General features: G+C 49.6%; 1 protein-coding gene across 10 annotated transcripts in view; it reads left to right on the top strand.

The window, feature by feature from the left end:
- kiaa0586 (KIAA0586 ortholog) overlaps nucleotides 1-15,000 on the top strand; it is a 90,017-nt gene that overhangs the window by 20,222 nt on the left and 54,795 nt on the right. For 8 of the 10 annotated variants that reach the window (XR_005445559.1, XR_005445560.1, XR_005445561.1 and 5 more), the window contains exons 10-27: nucleotides 2,064-2,211; nucleotides 2,333-2,778; nucleotides 3,027-3,099; nucleotides 4,238-4,444; nucleotides 4,523-4,727; nucleotides 4,887-5,063; nucleotides 5,365-5,495; nucleotides 5,861-6,013; nucleotides 6,912-7,099; nucleotides 7,211-7,335; nucleotides 8,143-8,339; nucleotides 8,421-8,577; nucleotides 9,946-10,105; nucleotides 10,501-10,766; nucleotides 12,156-12,208; nucleotides 12,311-12,421; nucleotides 12,499-12,649; nucleotides 12,800-12,979. Coding sequence is in view for 7 of the 10 variants with exons in the window: in XM_038728144.1 (XP_038584072.1) it covers nucleotides 2,064-2,211; nucleotides 2,333-2,778; nucleotides 3,027-3,099; nucleotides 4,238-4,444; nucleotides 4,523-4,727; nucleotides 4,887-5,063; nucleotides 5,365-5,495; nucleotides 5,861-6,013; nucleotides 6,912-7,099; nucleotides 7,211-7,335; nucleotides 8,143-8,339; nucleotides 8,421-8,577; nucleotides 9,946-10,105; nucleotides 10,501-10,766; nucleotides 12,156-12,208; nucleotides 12,311-12,421; nucleotides 12,499-12,649; nucleotides 12,800-12,979 (3,128 nt within the window). In the remaining 3 variants the exon portion in view is untranslated. The remainder of the gene's footprint in view (nucleotides 1-2,063; nucleotides 2,212-2,332; nucleotides 2,779-3,026; nucleotides 3,100-4,237; nucleotides 4,445-4,522; nucleotides 4,728-4,886; nucleotides 5,064-5,364; nucleotides 5,496-5,860; nucleotides 6,014-6,911; nucleotides 7,100-7,210; nucleotides 7,336-8,142; nucleotides 8,340-8,420; nucleotides 8,578-9,945; nucleotides 10,106-10,500; nucleotides 10,767-12,155; nucleotides 12,209-12,310; nucleotides 12,422-12,498; nucleotides 12,650-12,799; nucleotides 12,980-15,000) is intronic. The other 2 variants (XM_038728143.1, XM_038728141.1) reach the window with 2 other exon arrangements.

Raw genomic sequence — 15,000 nt, 5'->3', positions numbered from 1 at the left:
AGCTCAGTCCGTTGTAATAAATTCCTTTGGTTTGAACCTTTCCTGACTTTTCTTCTGTCTCTCTGAACCGACAGACCGGCCGACCTTTATTCTGAAAACCAGCAGGCTCAAAGGTGTTTATTTCAGGAGATGAAGTCAGTTTCATGATGGCTCATGATTCCTGATCAGCGTCAGAAAGCAACAGAGGAAGTAATGTGTGTGTAGAAATACTCTGATACAAGTAAAAGCATTAATATTTGTACTGTAGTAAAAGTATTGGCATTAAAATTTACTTTAAGCACCAAAAAATACTGCAGAATAATATATATTACTGATGTATTACTTCTGTCTTGTGATCATTGATGTATTCATGGGGGTCAGGACGGGGAGACGGCAGCAGGCATGTTATTGGCTGATGGTTACCATGGAGACCACAGCTGCTGGCAGGAAGGGGAGAGAGTAAGAGAAAAAAATGAGCACAGCGGAGTGTATTAATACACACAGTGTGTACTGTGTACTGCTCCTGGCTGCAGTGCAGTATTCAGCAGCAGTAGCTGTAGTATCAGTAGAGGTAGTACTGACTGTAGTACATCTGCCAGTACTCAGTACTTTCATAGGTAACAGAAGCAGCAGTATTTGCAGTAATAATCGCCGTAAAATACCCGTGGGTTTATCACTGTGCACTGTAGTACTTGTGTATCCTTGTGTATGTGCAAGTTAACCTGCAGTATCAGCGCTGAACGGATGCTGCCCGCCCGCCCGCCTGGGGTTGCCATGGTTACCAGCCTCCTCGTTTATTCAGGGATGAGCTCATTTGAATGTGAGCGAGCTGATGAGCCTGCAGGCACTGAGGTCAGAGGTCAGGCCAGGTTGCCCCCCCCCCCCCCCCCCCCCCCCACCACGGTGATGTGTTTGTGACGCTGGCGGTCAGACAGACGGCGTCACGTGAACAGGGGCCACTTTACCATCTACCCCACATGTAACCTGCCAGGGTCCGTGTTCAGCCCACCAGGGTCCACACGGGTCCTGGTTTACAACATGTGGTCCCACGTTTATCCCTCATCATCATTCATGTTGTAAATCCTCCATTTTACCTGAGGGAGGCAGAGAGGATGATGGGAAACCACAAGGACAAAATGAAAGAAGAGCTTGACACACATCAATATTCAGCTCCACCCGTTACTACACAACTCATGAATTATTGGAGGCACGTGAAGGTCTGCAGAGAGGAGAAGCCCTTTTCACCCCCCCCTCTCAGCATCTCTGCTCACTGTTGCTGTGGGAAACCACTGAGCTGTTGCCTAGTAACAGCAGCGGCGGCGGCGGAGACTGTCTGCCGCAGCTGTGTATGAATGACGGAGCGGGAGGTTATCGTGGCGGCCATTTTATCTCCACCCATCCCCTGCACGCACACTGTGGTGTCCTCTGATTGGCTGCAGACGCAGCAGACGGTAGCGAGACTGGGTAAACGCCAGCCGTCGCTGCTGCCTGGGTGTGTGTGTGGTGATGATGATGATGATGATGTATCCATTAAAGCATCAGAAGGCGCCACAGGTAGCAGCTCAGGTGTTGAGGGCTGTGAGCGTCACTGTTTCATGTTCAGTGATCTCCGGCGCCGCGTCGTGAAGCGCAGTGAGCTGCGACTGTCAGATTTCCCCGTCTGGTGTCAGTTCCCGGTCGTCCAGGTGAGGCTGCTTTTTACAGACTCGCCTCTTCCTGTCCTGATTATCTGATCAGCCGAGTTTATGGATCAGGTCAGCAGCTGGGAGTGAATGTGCAGAGCGCCATCTGCTGGACCACAAGGCAAACTAGCTCAAACCCAGCGCTGCCGAAACACTTATTATATTTCTTGCCACGTCTGAACAAACCTCTGAGTAAAAGGACCCTGCTGCAGACAGCTGGTCCATATCTGTCAACACAGACGCTCAGAAACTGGGATTCTGAGATTCTTTGGACAGTTTTCTGACTTTTTGTAAACTAAACAATTATTAAATTGTTGTTGATTAATTCTTTGTTGACTGAACAGACTCGTCCTCAGTCTGACTCTGAACTCTGCCGATCTCTGTTGGTCTTCTTTTATTCAGAGATGCACGGCATTCCAGAGGTCCCGGCGTTTCCCCGGGACCCCAGCCAGCGGCGTCTGCCAATCACAGTCAGGCGGTGGCGAGGAGAGCCAATGAGATGCTGAGGGAGATGGGACGTTTGAAGAGCGAGATGAAGATGCTGCTGACGGTGAGTTCCCCCAGAAACCTTCAGCACCTCGACCCTCACGTCTTTTATCATGTACTTAAACGGCAGGAAGTGGCGTTTTCTGGTGTTTTGAATGAACTCTGAATGACTTTCTGTCGTCCAGCAGCCAGAAGACTCTCTGAACACCACCAGACCTGGACCAGACCACAACCAAGCCCAACAAAACTTACTTCAGTCCCAGCAATCCCACTCCCAACGCAACCATCCCAAATCCTTCCAGCCCAGGTCCCAACAAACTGAACCCCAGCAGTCCCAGACACAACCCAGGTCCCAGCAGTCCCAGACACAACCCAGGTCCCAGCAGTCCCACTATCAATCTAAACCAGTCCAGCTCCATCAAAGCCCTTTCCAACAAACCCAGTCCCAGCAGTCCCAGTCCGTACTGGTCCAGAGGAGGCCTGTGGTTCCGTCTGTGTTGGAGGAGGCGGGTCAGGTTCTCCGTCAGGTTCGGAGACAGAAGAAGGTTCTGGAGGAGAACCTGGAGGCTCTGCTGAGAGCCAGAACCGGAGAGGTCCTGCACTGCCAGCTGGAGGCGCTGGCTGCTAACAGGTAGCTAATGCTAGCTTCCTGTCGTAATGCTAATGCTAATTATCACTGATGAGTGAAGCTTAGACGAAGGGCTGAAAACAGGCGGGAGGAAAAACAAAGACAAGAATAATAATAAGTAGAAATCCAAAATCCAAGAATCAGAAATACTTTATTGATGCCAGAACAATGATAGAAAGTAAGAAAAGAAGCAGCTGAGATCACAAACGGACGTCACTTCACTTCTGTTTTGTGTCCTCTGTCCTCTGCAGGGACGGGACCGAGGAGGTCCGGATCAAGAAGACCGTGGACGCCTGGATCAGCTCCTTAACCAAAGACATCCAGGTGAGCTCCCAGCAGGGTCGTCCTGGAATTCCAGGATAACCCTTGATGTGACTGTGACTGTTAGAGTTGGAGACTGGAGTTTTGCCCTGCGCTGGTTTCTGATCTCAGCCCTGTAACTCCTGCCGGACTCACAGCGGACAGTTTTCTCCAACGTTATCGTGAACTTGATGTAGGATCAGGTTTCAGACCCTTTGTGTCTCTGGGGAAGCTTGTGGATTCCTCTGTGTGTTTTCATGTCTTCTCCTCTATGGAGTCAGATTTGTGCCAATTTTGTCAAACAAAGCTTCTTAAAGATCAAACAGAACATAAGAAGCTGAGAGGACATTCAGCGCTATTGGCTGCCGCAAACGTCAATCAATACTTGCGACAGGTCCGTCCCTAGCTTTGTGTTTTAACAGGAAACGCGCATGTACAGAAGCAAATAGCGCTCCGGTTTCCGTTTCATGGGAACTTTAAACTCTAAAGCAAAAAAAATGAATCTCCAAAGTGAAACAAACTGCTGGTCTCTTACCGCCTGCTCTCTGGCTGACGGTAGGCGCTTTCTCACTGCCCAGAATTCCGGGATTATTACGCCAACATGGCGGCTCGCTGCGCTCTGTGAAAGGTACCGACCCGGAAAGGGGGGTCTGATCTGATCCGCCTCTGAGCCGGGAATGTCGGTAGGAGGCGGAACGATGTCGGTGTGAAAAGCCGACGTTTCAACGCTGTTGTGTCACAAACTTTTATTAACCGTCTAACTCCGAAAGCCCAACGACTCCGGCTGCTTCGTTCGGGCTCCAGCCCGGCGTCAACGTCCACCGCAAGCGTCTCAGCGTCGACTTGTTGTTAATTTGTCATTTGCCGCAGCTCTGTTTGTTCCGTCGCCTGCGGGCTGCAGACCCACAGGGAGCATTTCAGAATCAGAGTGTTCTGCCTGATTTTGCCGACATCGCCTGGAATCAGTGCTTGAGTTTGTGCTTCTACTGTGATTTAAATAGTTAAATGGATTCTTTTTTTCAGGGTATTTTATTTAGAAAATTGACGGGAGGAGCCCGGAGGTTCTTCTGTGCTTCAGAGTTTTTCTATCAACTTCTTATTTTTTGTTTCGTTTGACTAAATTGGCACAAATCTGACTCCGTACTCGTCCTGCTGTCCTCAGGCTGAGCTGTCCTCAGATGTTCCCTGCAGAGCTGCAGACTCTGTCAGACGCTCAGCCAGCAGAGACGCTGCGGTGACATCACAGCAGAGGGCTGCTGGGAGCTCCGCCCACAGGGGCAGGGGGAGGCCAGTGAGCGCGCCCAGAGCAACAGGAAGTAAGACTGCGGCGGGACGAGGAGAAAGAGGACGGACAGCCGGACGCAGACAGGTCAGACTGGGCTCTATTCTGATCGATGTGAGTGATTTGATCTGTGGCGTACAGGTGAGCACTCCTTGATCGTTTCAGGGGGCGGAGCCTGACAGAGACTCAGGTGGGCGGACAGACAGCGACCCTGCGATGGACGGAGTGTCGTACCTGACTCGTCTGTACGGCAGAGCCCCGTATGAAGGTCTGAGACGGACCCTGAAGAAGAGTCCGTACCTTCGCTTCAGCTCACCTGGCTCACCGCCCGGCAGGAAGTCCCGCCCCCGGCTGGTGGAGAGCGTCAGAGGTCAGAAAACTTGTTAAACGATAAATAGCGTACAGAGCAGCGGACACGAGTCGCCTCTATCCTCAGTCACCGAGCAGAACTGTCCAATCAGAGCTCAGCTGTAACACACCTGTTGGTCTCACACGTCTGAGTCCAGCTGTCTCTTCCTGTCTCCATCAGGTGTGAAGCTGAAGTCCTGTAAGACTCAGACGTGTTTGGCTCCTCCCCTCAGTCTGTCACCTGGACGACCTCAGCACCATTACATCATCAGCTCCTCCCACCTGACCTCTGGTGACCCCGTTGACCTGACGGTGACCCCTGCAGACAGTCACTCTGTTCCCGTGGCGATCCCACTGGGTCAGTAAACAAACAGAACAATAAGAGGCGCCGGTCTGAACATGCAGGACTCTGTTACCCAGAAATCCCTGCGTGGCGCTGGACAAAGTCTCTTTTAGCCTTTTATTAGTCTTCTTCTTCTTTTATTGAGAAATCAAAGAACGGCTTTGATCTCCTGCTGCTTCAAGATAATTCAATCAGCAACAGGAAATAAAAACCAAACAATATTAAAGAAAAGTAACAGAGAAAATAAAAATAATAAAACTGTAAAAAACAGTGAAATATTAATGCATATATTATGTTAACCCCCCGCCCCCCCCAGGTCGTCGCAGGATGGACTCTTCTTCCAGGCGCCTCACTGAACATCAACAGGAAGTGACATCACCACCCACAGCTCCTCCCACAACTAGTGCGGTTGCCGTGGATGACAGAACATCTGAGCTACAGTCACAAGTGAGTGAAATGAATGAATTTTGTTTTATCTTTTAAGCTTCGGCTTTATTGTTCTTCGACATTCATGCCAAGCAAAGCTGAACGGAACGCAGAGCCAGAGAGAAATGATTCTGTGCGTGTTGTGTTCACTGTCGCCTCGTAACTCGGGACGCCGTTGGAACGTGTTCAGAGGAGGAAGCAGGAAGTCGGTGTGAAGAGAGATTATAGATACATAGATCATAATAATAAAAACTTGTCTCGTCCAACTGCAGCCCAACGTGCGAATCAAAACAAGATCACCATAACAACAGAACAAACAAACAAACGTTCTGTCTGTTTGTACTCTGTGTGAGGTCAGAGGTCACCAGCTGTGTTTGTGTCCACAGGAGGCGGAGCAGCTGGACGCAGGTGAGGCTCCTCCTCCGTCACACACTGTTGACATCATCGAGCGGAGGAGTGACGAAGAGGAGGACGAAGAGGAGGACGAAGAGGACGTCTTCCCTGGAGCCGACTTCCTGTCTGTCACTGATGTTGTCCAGGTAACCCTCATCTTCCTCTCTTCTTCTTCTTCTTCTTCTTCTTTGTCTTCTCCTCCTCCTTCCTCTCCTCCTTCTTCTTCCTCTCCTTCTCCTCCTCCTCCTCCTCCTGCTCCTCCTCCTCCTTCTTCCTCTCTCCTTCTCCTTCTCCTCCTCCTCCTTCCTCTCCTCCTCTCCTTCTTCTCTCCTCTCCTTCTCCTCCTCCTCCTGCTCCTCCTCCTCCTTCTTCCTCTCTTCTTCTTCTTCTTCTTCTCCTCCTTCCTCTCCTTCTCCTCCTCCTTCTTCTTCCTCTCCTCCTCCTCCTCCTTCTTCCTCTCCTCCTTCCTCTCCTCCTCCTTCTTCCTCTCCTCCTTCCTCTCCTCCTCCTCCTCCTTCCTCTCCTCCTCCTCCTTCTTCCTCTCCTCCTCCTCCTTCCTCTCCTTCCTCTCCTCCTCCTCCTACTCCTCCTCCTACTCCTCCTACTCCTCCTCCTCCTCCTTCTTCTTCCTCTCCTCCTTCCTCTCCTCCTTCTTCTTCCTCTCCTCCTTCCTCTCCTCCTTCTCCTTCCTCTCCTCCTCCTCCTTCTCCTCCTTCTCCTCCTCCTGCCCTCCTTCCTCCTCCTCCTCCTTCTTCTTCCTCTCCTTCTCCTCCTCCTCCTCCTCCTGCTCCTCCTCCTCCTCCTCCTGCTCCTCCTTCTTCTTCCTCTCCTTCCTCTCCTCCTCCTCCTCCTCCTCCTCCTCCTCCTCCTCCTCTCCTCCTTCTCCTCCTCCTCCTCCTTCTTCTCCTCTCCTCCTCCTCCTCCTCCTCCTTGGTTTTGAGGTCATGCTTCAGTCAGTTTGGGTCGTTTACTGATTTCCGTCTGATCCAAACATGTGAAGTCGTTCTGCTGCAGCGTCTTTCTCCCGTCTGTCCTCTCTCTCAGCAGGAGGAGGTGAGTGTGGTCGGGGAGGAGGCTGTGGAGTTGGATGGAGGTCCGTCTCCCCCTCCGGTCCTGTATCAGGGTCCGGTCTTCCCTCCCCAGGCCCGCTCTGCCCTCCCTGCCCAGGATCAGGCCTCCGTCCTGGGCCTCGACCTGCGAAGAGACGCCCTGGAGAACCGGCTGGTGGAATGGTGAGAAACCGGTCTGAACTAGACCAAACTGGACTGAACCGGACCGATCCGGACTCAACTGGACTGAGCTGGATCCTGGTGGCCCTGACAGTTTGTTGGTTTTGTGTTCAGGGTGGAGCAGCAGCTGATGTCCAGGATGATCTCAGAGATGTGCCGCCCCCCTCCATCTGACCCCGCCCAGAACGACTCCACTGACCGATCAGAGCCCGAGGAGCGAAGCGTCACCTCAGACATCGGTGAGCACTGACGGACCAATCAGAACAGATTTGATCATAGCGATCGCTCATTGGTCCGAACAGCTCATGTTAAAGCACCAGGCTGCTTTTCTTCTGTACACCTGTCGTCTGTCTGACTTCCTGTCTGTGGCTCTCAGCCCAGAGTCACCTGACTCACCTGAACACACAGAGGTTTACCTGTGTGTGTGTTCATGTGTTCATGTGTCTGTGTGTGTCTGTGTGTTCATGTGTTCATGTGTCTGTGTGTGTGTGTGTGTGTGTCTGTGTGTTCATGTGTCTGTGTGTGTGTGTGTGTTCATGTGTTCATGTGTCTGTGTGTGTCTGTGTGTGTTCATGTGTTCATGTGTCTGTGTGTGTCTGTGTTCATGTGTCTGTGTGTCTGTCTGTGTGTTCATGTGTTCATGTGTCTGTGTGTTCATGTGTTCATGTGTCTGTGTGTCTGTCTGTGTGTTCATGTGTTCATGTGTGTTCATGTGTTCATGTGTCTGTGTGTGTGTGTGTCTGTGTGTTCATGTGTCTGTGTGTCTGTGTGTTCATGTGTTCATGTGCCTGTGTGTGTGTCTGTGTGTTCATGTGTTCATGTGTCTGTGTGTCTGTCTGTGTGTTCATGTGTTCATGTGTGTTCATGTGTTCATGTGTCTGTGTGTGTGTGTCTGTGTGTTCATGTGTTCATGTGTCTGTGTGTTCATGTGTTCATGTGTCTGTGTGTGTGTCTGTGTGTTCATGTGTTCATGTGTCTGTGTGTTCATGTGTTCATGTGTCTGTGTGTGTGTCTGTGTGTTCATGTGTTCATGTGTCTGTGCGCAGTGGAGGCAGCAGGAGGTGCAGGTCTGCAGCTGTTTGTAGACTCCAACATGTCGGTGGACTCGGCTCTGATCCGGCAGCTGGTGAATGAGGTTCTGACAGAGCACGTGGCCCGGATGCTGGGACACAGAGACACACTGGAGACAGGACCAGCACCCGAACAGGAGCAGCCCAGACCAGGTCCAGGAGCCAATCAGGAGGTAGAAACACTCGGGACAAACACCAACCGAAACACCTTCAGTCTTCAGTCTGTCTGAATCCTGCTGCTGGTTCTGTTCCAGGAGAAACTGGTACCACTGGTTCCTACACCGGTACCAACCCCTCCACCCAGCCTGACCCCGCCCAGCAGAGAGACTCTGCCACGCCTGACCACACCCCCTCCCTCTGAACCAACCAGCCTGCTGCACGAGGAGTCTCCTCAGCCAATCACAGCAGCAGGTCAGACGCAGCAGCATTAGTGTTAGCATGAATAGCATTAGCAGCAGCATTATTGTTAGCATGAATAGCATTAGAAGCAGCAGCATTAGTGTTAGCATGAATAGCATTAGCAGCAGCATTAGTGTTAGCATGAATAGCATTAGCAGCAGCAGCATTAGTGTTAGCATGAATAGCATTAGCAGCAGCAGCATTAGTGTTAGCATGAATAGCATTAGCAGCAGCATTAGTGTTAGCATGAATAGCATTAGCAGCAGCAGCATTAGTGTTAGCATGAATAGCATTAGAAGCAGCAGCATTAGTGTTAGCATGAATAGCATTAGCAGCAGCAGCATTAGTGTTAGCATGAATAGCATTAGCAGCAGCAGCATTAGTGTTAGCATGGATAGCATTAGCAGCAGCAGCATTAGTGTTAGCATGGATAGCATTAGCAGCAGCAGCATTAGTGTTAGCATGAATAGCATTAGCAGCAGCAGCATTAGTGTTAGCATGAATAGCATTAGCAGCAGCAGCATTAGTGTTAGCATGGATAGCATTAGCAGCAGCAGCATTAGTGTTAGCATGAATAGCATTAGCAGCAGCAGCATTAGTGTTAGCATGGATAGCATTAGCAGCAGCAGCATTAGTGTTAGCATGGATAGCATTAGCAGCAGCAGCATTAGTGTTAGCATGGATAGCATTAGCAGCAGCAGCATTAGTGTTAGCATGAATAGCATTAGCAGCAGCAGCATTAGTGTTAGCATGAATAGCATTAGCAGCAGCAGCATTAGTGTTAGCATGGATAGCATTAGCAGCAGCAGCATTAGTGTTAGCATGAATAGCATTAGCAGCAGCAGCATTAGTGTTAGCATGGATAGCATTAGCAGCAGCAGCATTAGTGTTAGCATGAATAGCATTAGCAGCAGCAGCATTAGTGTTAGCATGAATAGCATTAGCAGCAGCAGCATTAGTGTTAGCATGGATAGCATTAGCAGCAGCAGCATTAGTGTTAGCATGAATAGCATTAGCAGCAGCAGCATTAGTGTTAGCATGAATAGCATTAGCAGCAGCAGCATTAGTGTTAGCATGAATAGCATTAGCAGCAGCAGCATTAGTGTTAGCATGAATAGCATTAGCAGCAGCAGCATTAGTGTTAGCATGGATAGCATTAGCAGCAGCAGCATTAGTGTTAGCATGGATAGCATTAGCTGTGTAAATGTGATTTCAGAATTTATTTTGCTTTTCTTGTGAGTTTCAGCGCCGAACTGCTCGCTGAGTCAATAAACACAACCCGCCATCTCTGCAGCTGGAAGAACCTAAACTAAACATTTAGCTGTGTTTCAATAAGTAGGCAGCTGATGACGGTTTGTCTCTGTCCGTCTGTGACCTCAGAGCCTGTGACCACGCCCACCTCCAGCCCAGAGCCCTCCCTCTCTCCAGGAAGTCCTCCTGCTGTTCATCAGGCCCCGCCCCCTCTCAACTGGGGAGACGCTGAGCTGCCATTGGACGAGGAGAGACCAGAGGAACACCTGGATACACACGCACAGCCGCTGTATGTACACAAACAAGCACACACCTCCAATGAAAGACACAATCCAGGTGCATTGTGGGAAATGTAGGATCCAGTGGTTTTGGAGTCTGACTTGTACTAATTTATTATGTAATAGTACGTATACACAGAATTACACACAACTATTTGATCATTAATTGGTGACAAAGCTTCAGATGTGATGCTTCGCTGCTCGTCTTCATCACACGGGACGGAAAACATTTGGAGTTCTGTTTCATCCGCTAATCAATTAAATCAATCAATTAAAAAAAGGAATCTGCAGATTAACTGTTAATGTTAAACACATGCAGACGCAGAGCAGATTTAGAGACTTCAGGTGTTCCTTAGTGGACAGGAAGTGCGTCCTCTAAACGTCTAACCGTGCCTCCATCCTGCAGGGTGATGTCAGTAGCAGAGGAGGAGCCTCCTCCCTTCTCCCCTCTTCCTTGTCCTTCTCCCTCCGCCCCTGCTGCTCCCTCCCCGTCTCCTCCTCCTCCTCCGGGTCCGGCGTCCCCGTCCAGCTCCTCAGGGGACTCCAGCAGCTCCAGCAGCAGCAGCAGCAGCAGCAGCAGCAGCGCGGTGACGGCCGGGACAGAAGCTGCACTCAAACACATCTCAGAGGGAGAACTGCTCATCAGTGTCAACCAGCTGGCTGCCACCACAGGTAGCATCTTCACCCCCATCACTTCTTTTCCATGGAAACCTACATGAAATCGCTGACGATGCTTTTTAATGGAAATAATAATTGTGTCCCTCCGAACTTTGCTTTCATCGAAACCTTTGGCATTCCAGTTGTCAGTTTGTTGACGTAATCTGCTCAGCAGTTGAGATCTGGTGACTACAGACAGAATACCAGCTGACTGCTTCTTCCCTCAGTAGTTCTTGTGCAGTTTGCAGCTTTGCTTTGGGTCGTTGTCCTGTTGTAGGAGGAAACTGGCTCCAGTCCGTCCTCAGGGTGTGACCCGGCGTTACAAAATGAAGTGATAGCCTTCGTTCATCAAGATCCCTGCGCCCCTGTGCGAGTCTCCAACTAAACTTTCTACTGCTTTCTGTTGTGGTTAGAGCCGGTTTGTTCTGTGAAGGGAGGAGGAAACAGCATCTTCGGGTTCTTCCCAGTTTCTCTCCTGGAACGGCTTCATTTCTCAGAACAAGAACGGACTGACGAGCCTCTGATGGAACCAACAGCTGCTGACGCTAACGATGATTTTAGTATCCGAGTATTCTACAGATTATTTCATGGATTCATCCAGTAATCGTAGAAGAAGTACTTTTGCTTGGCGGAGCGTCGTCCCCCTGGATCAGCTGGGTAATTCACGAGTGTGACGTTACAACCTAAACTCACGGCCGACCAGCAGAACAACAAACGCACCAGTTCTCAGCTTACTTTGGCCTCAACTCAACAGTCAGTCAGGATTTCAGTCTGTGGTCCGCTGGCAGAACACCGGCTGCTTTCTGATCAGCTGCCGTCGTGCTGTTGCCAAGGCGACATCAGTTTGGTTGTACGGTGGTCGGACGGTGACATTACAGAGTTGTTGTTTTCTTTAGCTTGAAATAATCCCAGACTTTTCTCTCCCTTCCTCCACTTTGCAAACAGCGCCATCATCATCAGCTCGTGTTCACAGCGTCAGCGCGATGTGCGACAGTAATAAATGTCCGTGTGGAACAATGTGCTGTACAGTTATATGAATTAAACAAAGCGTCGATTCAAAGAATTTGTTGATGCTTTTTAGTAATCGAATTATTTGAATTTATCGCTGAATCGTTTCAGCCCGACTCCAGATACTCAGCTAGTCTTAAGGTCGGTTTTATTGCTTCTTTTATTTAGCTGTGCTGCCATGACTTTTCTAACGGTCGATCAGCCTTTAAACTGATGAGCTTGGATCAGCAAACACAGCGTGCAGTTGTAGCACAGGGCCGATGGCTGCTGAGAACGGCCTCTGTACATACATTAATGTCCACAAAGACATTTCCAAGCGTGTCCAAACTTTAGAACGGTACATCATAAACAACACTGAAACTCCCAGATAATCTGAAGTCTGTCTTCTTCTCTCAGAGGAGGCGGCGGTCTGCAGTTTCTCCAGCTCCCTCCAGGAGCTGCAGGAGATGGTGAGGAACATCATCAGTGATCACAGCTCACTGTAGTGGTGCTACTTCTACTACAGTAGTAGTATTTCCTGTCTGTTTTTTCACTACCTGTCCCTCCTCCAGGACTTTGACCCCCCCAGTGAAGGACAGGTCAGAGGTCACGACCTCCTGCTGACCCTGCTGACCAAGATGGAGCAGGGAGTCACACACAGAGGAGAGAGACCACAGCCGGAGGTACACGCACACACATACACACACACACACACTCACACATCTCCTGACCTCTGACCTCTGACCTGCTGTGTGCTCAGGGCGCCTGGGGGAGGGATCAGGAGGAGGAGGAGGAGGTCAGCGTGGGAGAGGTGAGAGACGATCAGACTACAAATCCCAACACTTACAGCAAGAGTACAGCAGCCCAGCGGGGTCAGACCTCCTCACCTGGACAGATCAGTCAGTGTGCAGGTAAGACTGCCTTCAGACACCAGCTGAGGGCAAAAAACACACATATTAATGTTGACTCTGAACACTAAACTGTTTCCTGGGCCATTTAAAACACGACATCGTCTGTAAACAACAACAGTATCGGTGACATCACATGTCTGTTTCTTCCAGATGTGTCTGAAGTCAGTTTTGAAGCGACGAATCAGGGCTCGGTCACCGTGGGCGACCTGATGGTGGATCCAATCGGGACTCTGACCTCTGACCTGCAGACCGACCTGTCGCTGTCTCCTCCCCCACACCTGGAGAACCCACACACTGCAGTCCTGGTCCGGCAGTACGACCCACAGACAGGTAGGGAGCTCACAGTTTGAAGTGGGGCTGAGGGCCCGTCCACATACTTTTGGCCACATGGTGTGTGACTGTTAATCCCAGGGTGACCACCAGAGGGCGCCGTTTCTGTCGTGCTCACTGTGAAACAGTCCTCTGTCTCTATACACCGGTGGTTCTCCACCTTTTCCTTCTATGGGGAGCAGAATATAAAAAAGAAGCCACGATGAATTCGATTGAAATAAAATAAATAATTCAGGTCAGCACTTGCTTATGAACACAAATAGCTAATCAGCCAATCACATGTCAGCGCCTCAGTGCATTTAGACACGTAGACGTGGTGAAAACAACTTGCTGAAGTTCATACGGAGCATCAGAATGGGGAAGAAAGGGGATTTAAGTGACTTTGAACGTCTCATGGTTGTTGGTGCCAGACGGGCTGAGTATTTCAGAAACCGCTGATCTCCTGGGATTTTCACGCACAACCATCTCCAGGTGCTCCAGCGGAGCAGAGCAGGCTCAGTTCAGTGATTTACAGTGGCTGGTTTCTGGAACATGACATGAGTTCACTGGAGTCCAGAGGCCTCCACAGGCACCAGATCTCAGTCCAACAGAGCCCCTTTGGGATGTGGTGGAACGGGAGATTCTCATCGTGGATCTGCAGCTGACAAATCTGCAGCACTGTGTGATGCTGTCATGTCAACATAGACCAAAGTCTCTGAGGAAGGTTTCCAACACCTTGTTGAAAGGATGTCATGAAGACTTAAAGCAGTTCTGAAGGCAAAGGGGGTCCAACCCGGTACTGGCAAGGTGTTCCTAATAAAGTGGCCAGTGAGTGTGTGTGTGCATGTACAGTGCCTTGCGAAAGTATTCGGCCCCCTTGAACTTTTCGACCTTTTGCCACATTGCAGGCTTCAAACATAAAGATATAAAACTGTAATATTTTGTGAAGAATCAACAACAAGTGGGACACAATCATGAAGTGGAACGAAATTTATTGGATATTTCAAACTTTTTTAACAAATAAAAAACTGAAAAATTGGGTGTGCAAAATTATTCAGCCCCCTTAAGTTAATACTTTGTAGCGCCACCTTTTGCTGCGATTACAGCTGTAAGTCGCTTGGGGTACGTCTCTATCAGTTTTGCACATCGAGAGACTGAAAGTTTTGCCCATTCCTCCTTGCAAAACAGCTCGAGCTCAGTGAGGTTGGATGGAGAGAGTTTGTGAACAGCAGTTTTCAGTTCTTTCCACAGATTCTCGATTGGATTCAGGTCTTGACTTTGACTTGGCCATTCTAACACCTGGAGATGTTTATTTGTGAACCATTCCAGTGTAGATTTTGCTTTATGTTTTGGATCATTGTCTTGTTGGAAGACAAATCTCCGTCCCAGTCTCAGGTCTTTTGCAGACTCCATCAGGTTTTCTTCCAGAATGGTCCTGTATTTGGCTCCATCCATCTTCCCTGTCCCTGCTGAAGAAAAGCAGGCCCAAACCGTGATGCTGCCACCACCATGTTTGACAGTGGGGATGGTGTGTTCAGGGTGATGAGCTGTGTTGCTTTTACGCCAAACATAACGTTTTGCATTGTTGCCAAAAAGTTCGATTTTGGTTTCATCTGACCAGAGCACCTTCTTCCACATGTTTGGTGTGTCTCCCAGGTGGCTTGTGGCAAATTTTAAATGAGACTTTTTATGGATATCTTTAAGAAATGGATTTCTTCTTGCCACTCTTCCATAAAGGCCAGATTTGTGCAGTACACGACTGATTGTTGAGTCTCCCACCTCAGCTGTAGATCTCTGCAGTTCATCCAGAGTGATCATGGGTCTCTTGGCTGCATCTCTGATCAGTCTTCTCCTTGTATGAGCTGAAGGTTTAGAGGGACGGCCGGGTCTTCGTAGATTTGCAGTGGTCTGATACTCCTTCCATTTCAATATTATAGCTTGCACAGCGCTCCTTTGGATGTTTAAATCTTTTTGTATCCAAACCCGGCTTTAAACTTCTCCACAACTGTCTGGTCATTGTCGTGTGTAGATGCTCTGTCTTG

The sequence above is a fragment of the Micropterus salmoides genome, unplaced genomic scaffold, assembly GCF_014851395.1.
Source record: "Micropterus salmoides isolate LMB-PRFRI ecotype aquatic unplaced genomic scaffold, ASM1485139v1 Ms_hic_scaffold_19, whole genome shotgun sequence".
Classification (NCBI taxonomy): Eukaryota; Metazoa; Chordata; class Actinopteri; order Centrarchiformes; family Centrarchidae; genus Micropterus; species Micropterus salmoides.
This window is presented reverse-complemented; position numbering and strand designations above follow the sequence as displayed.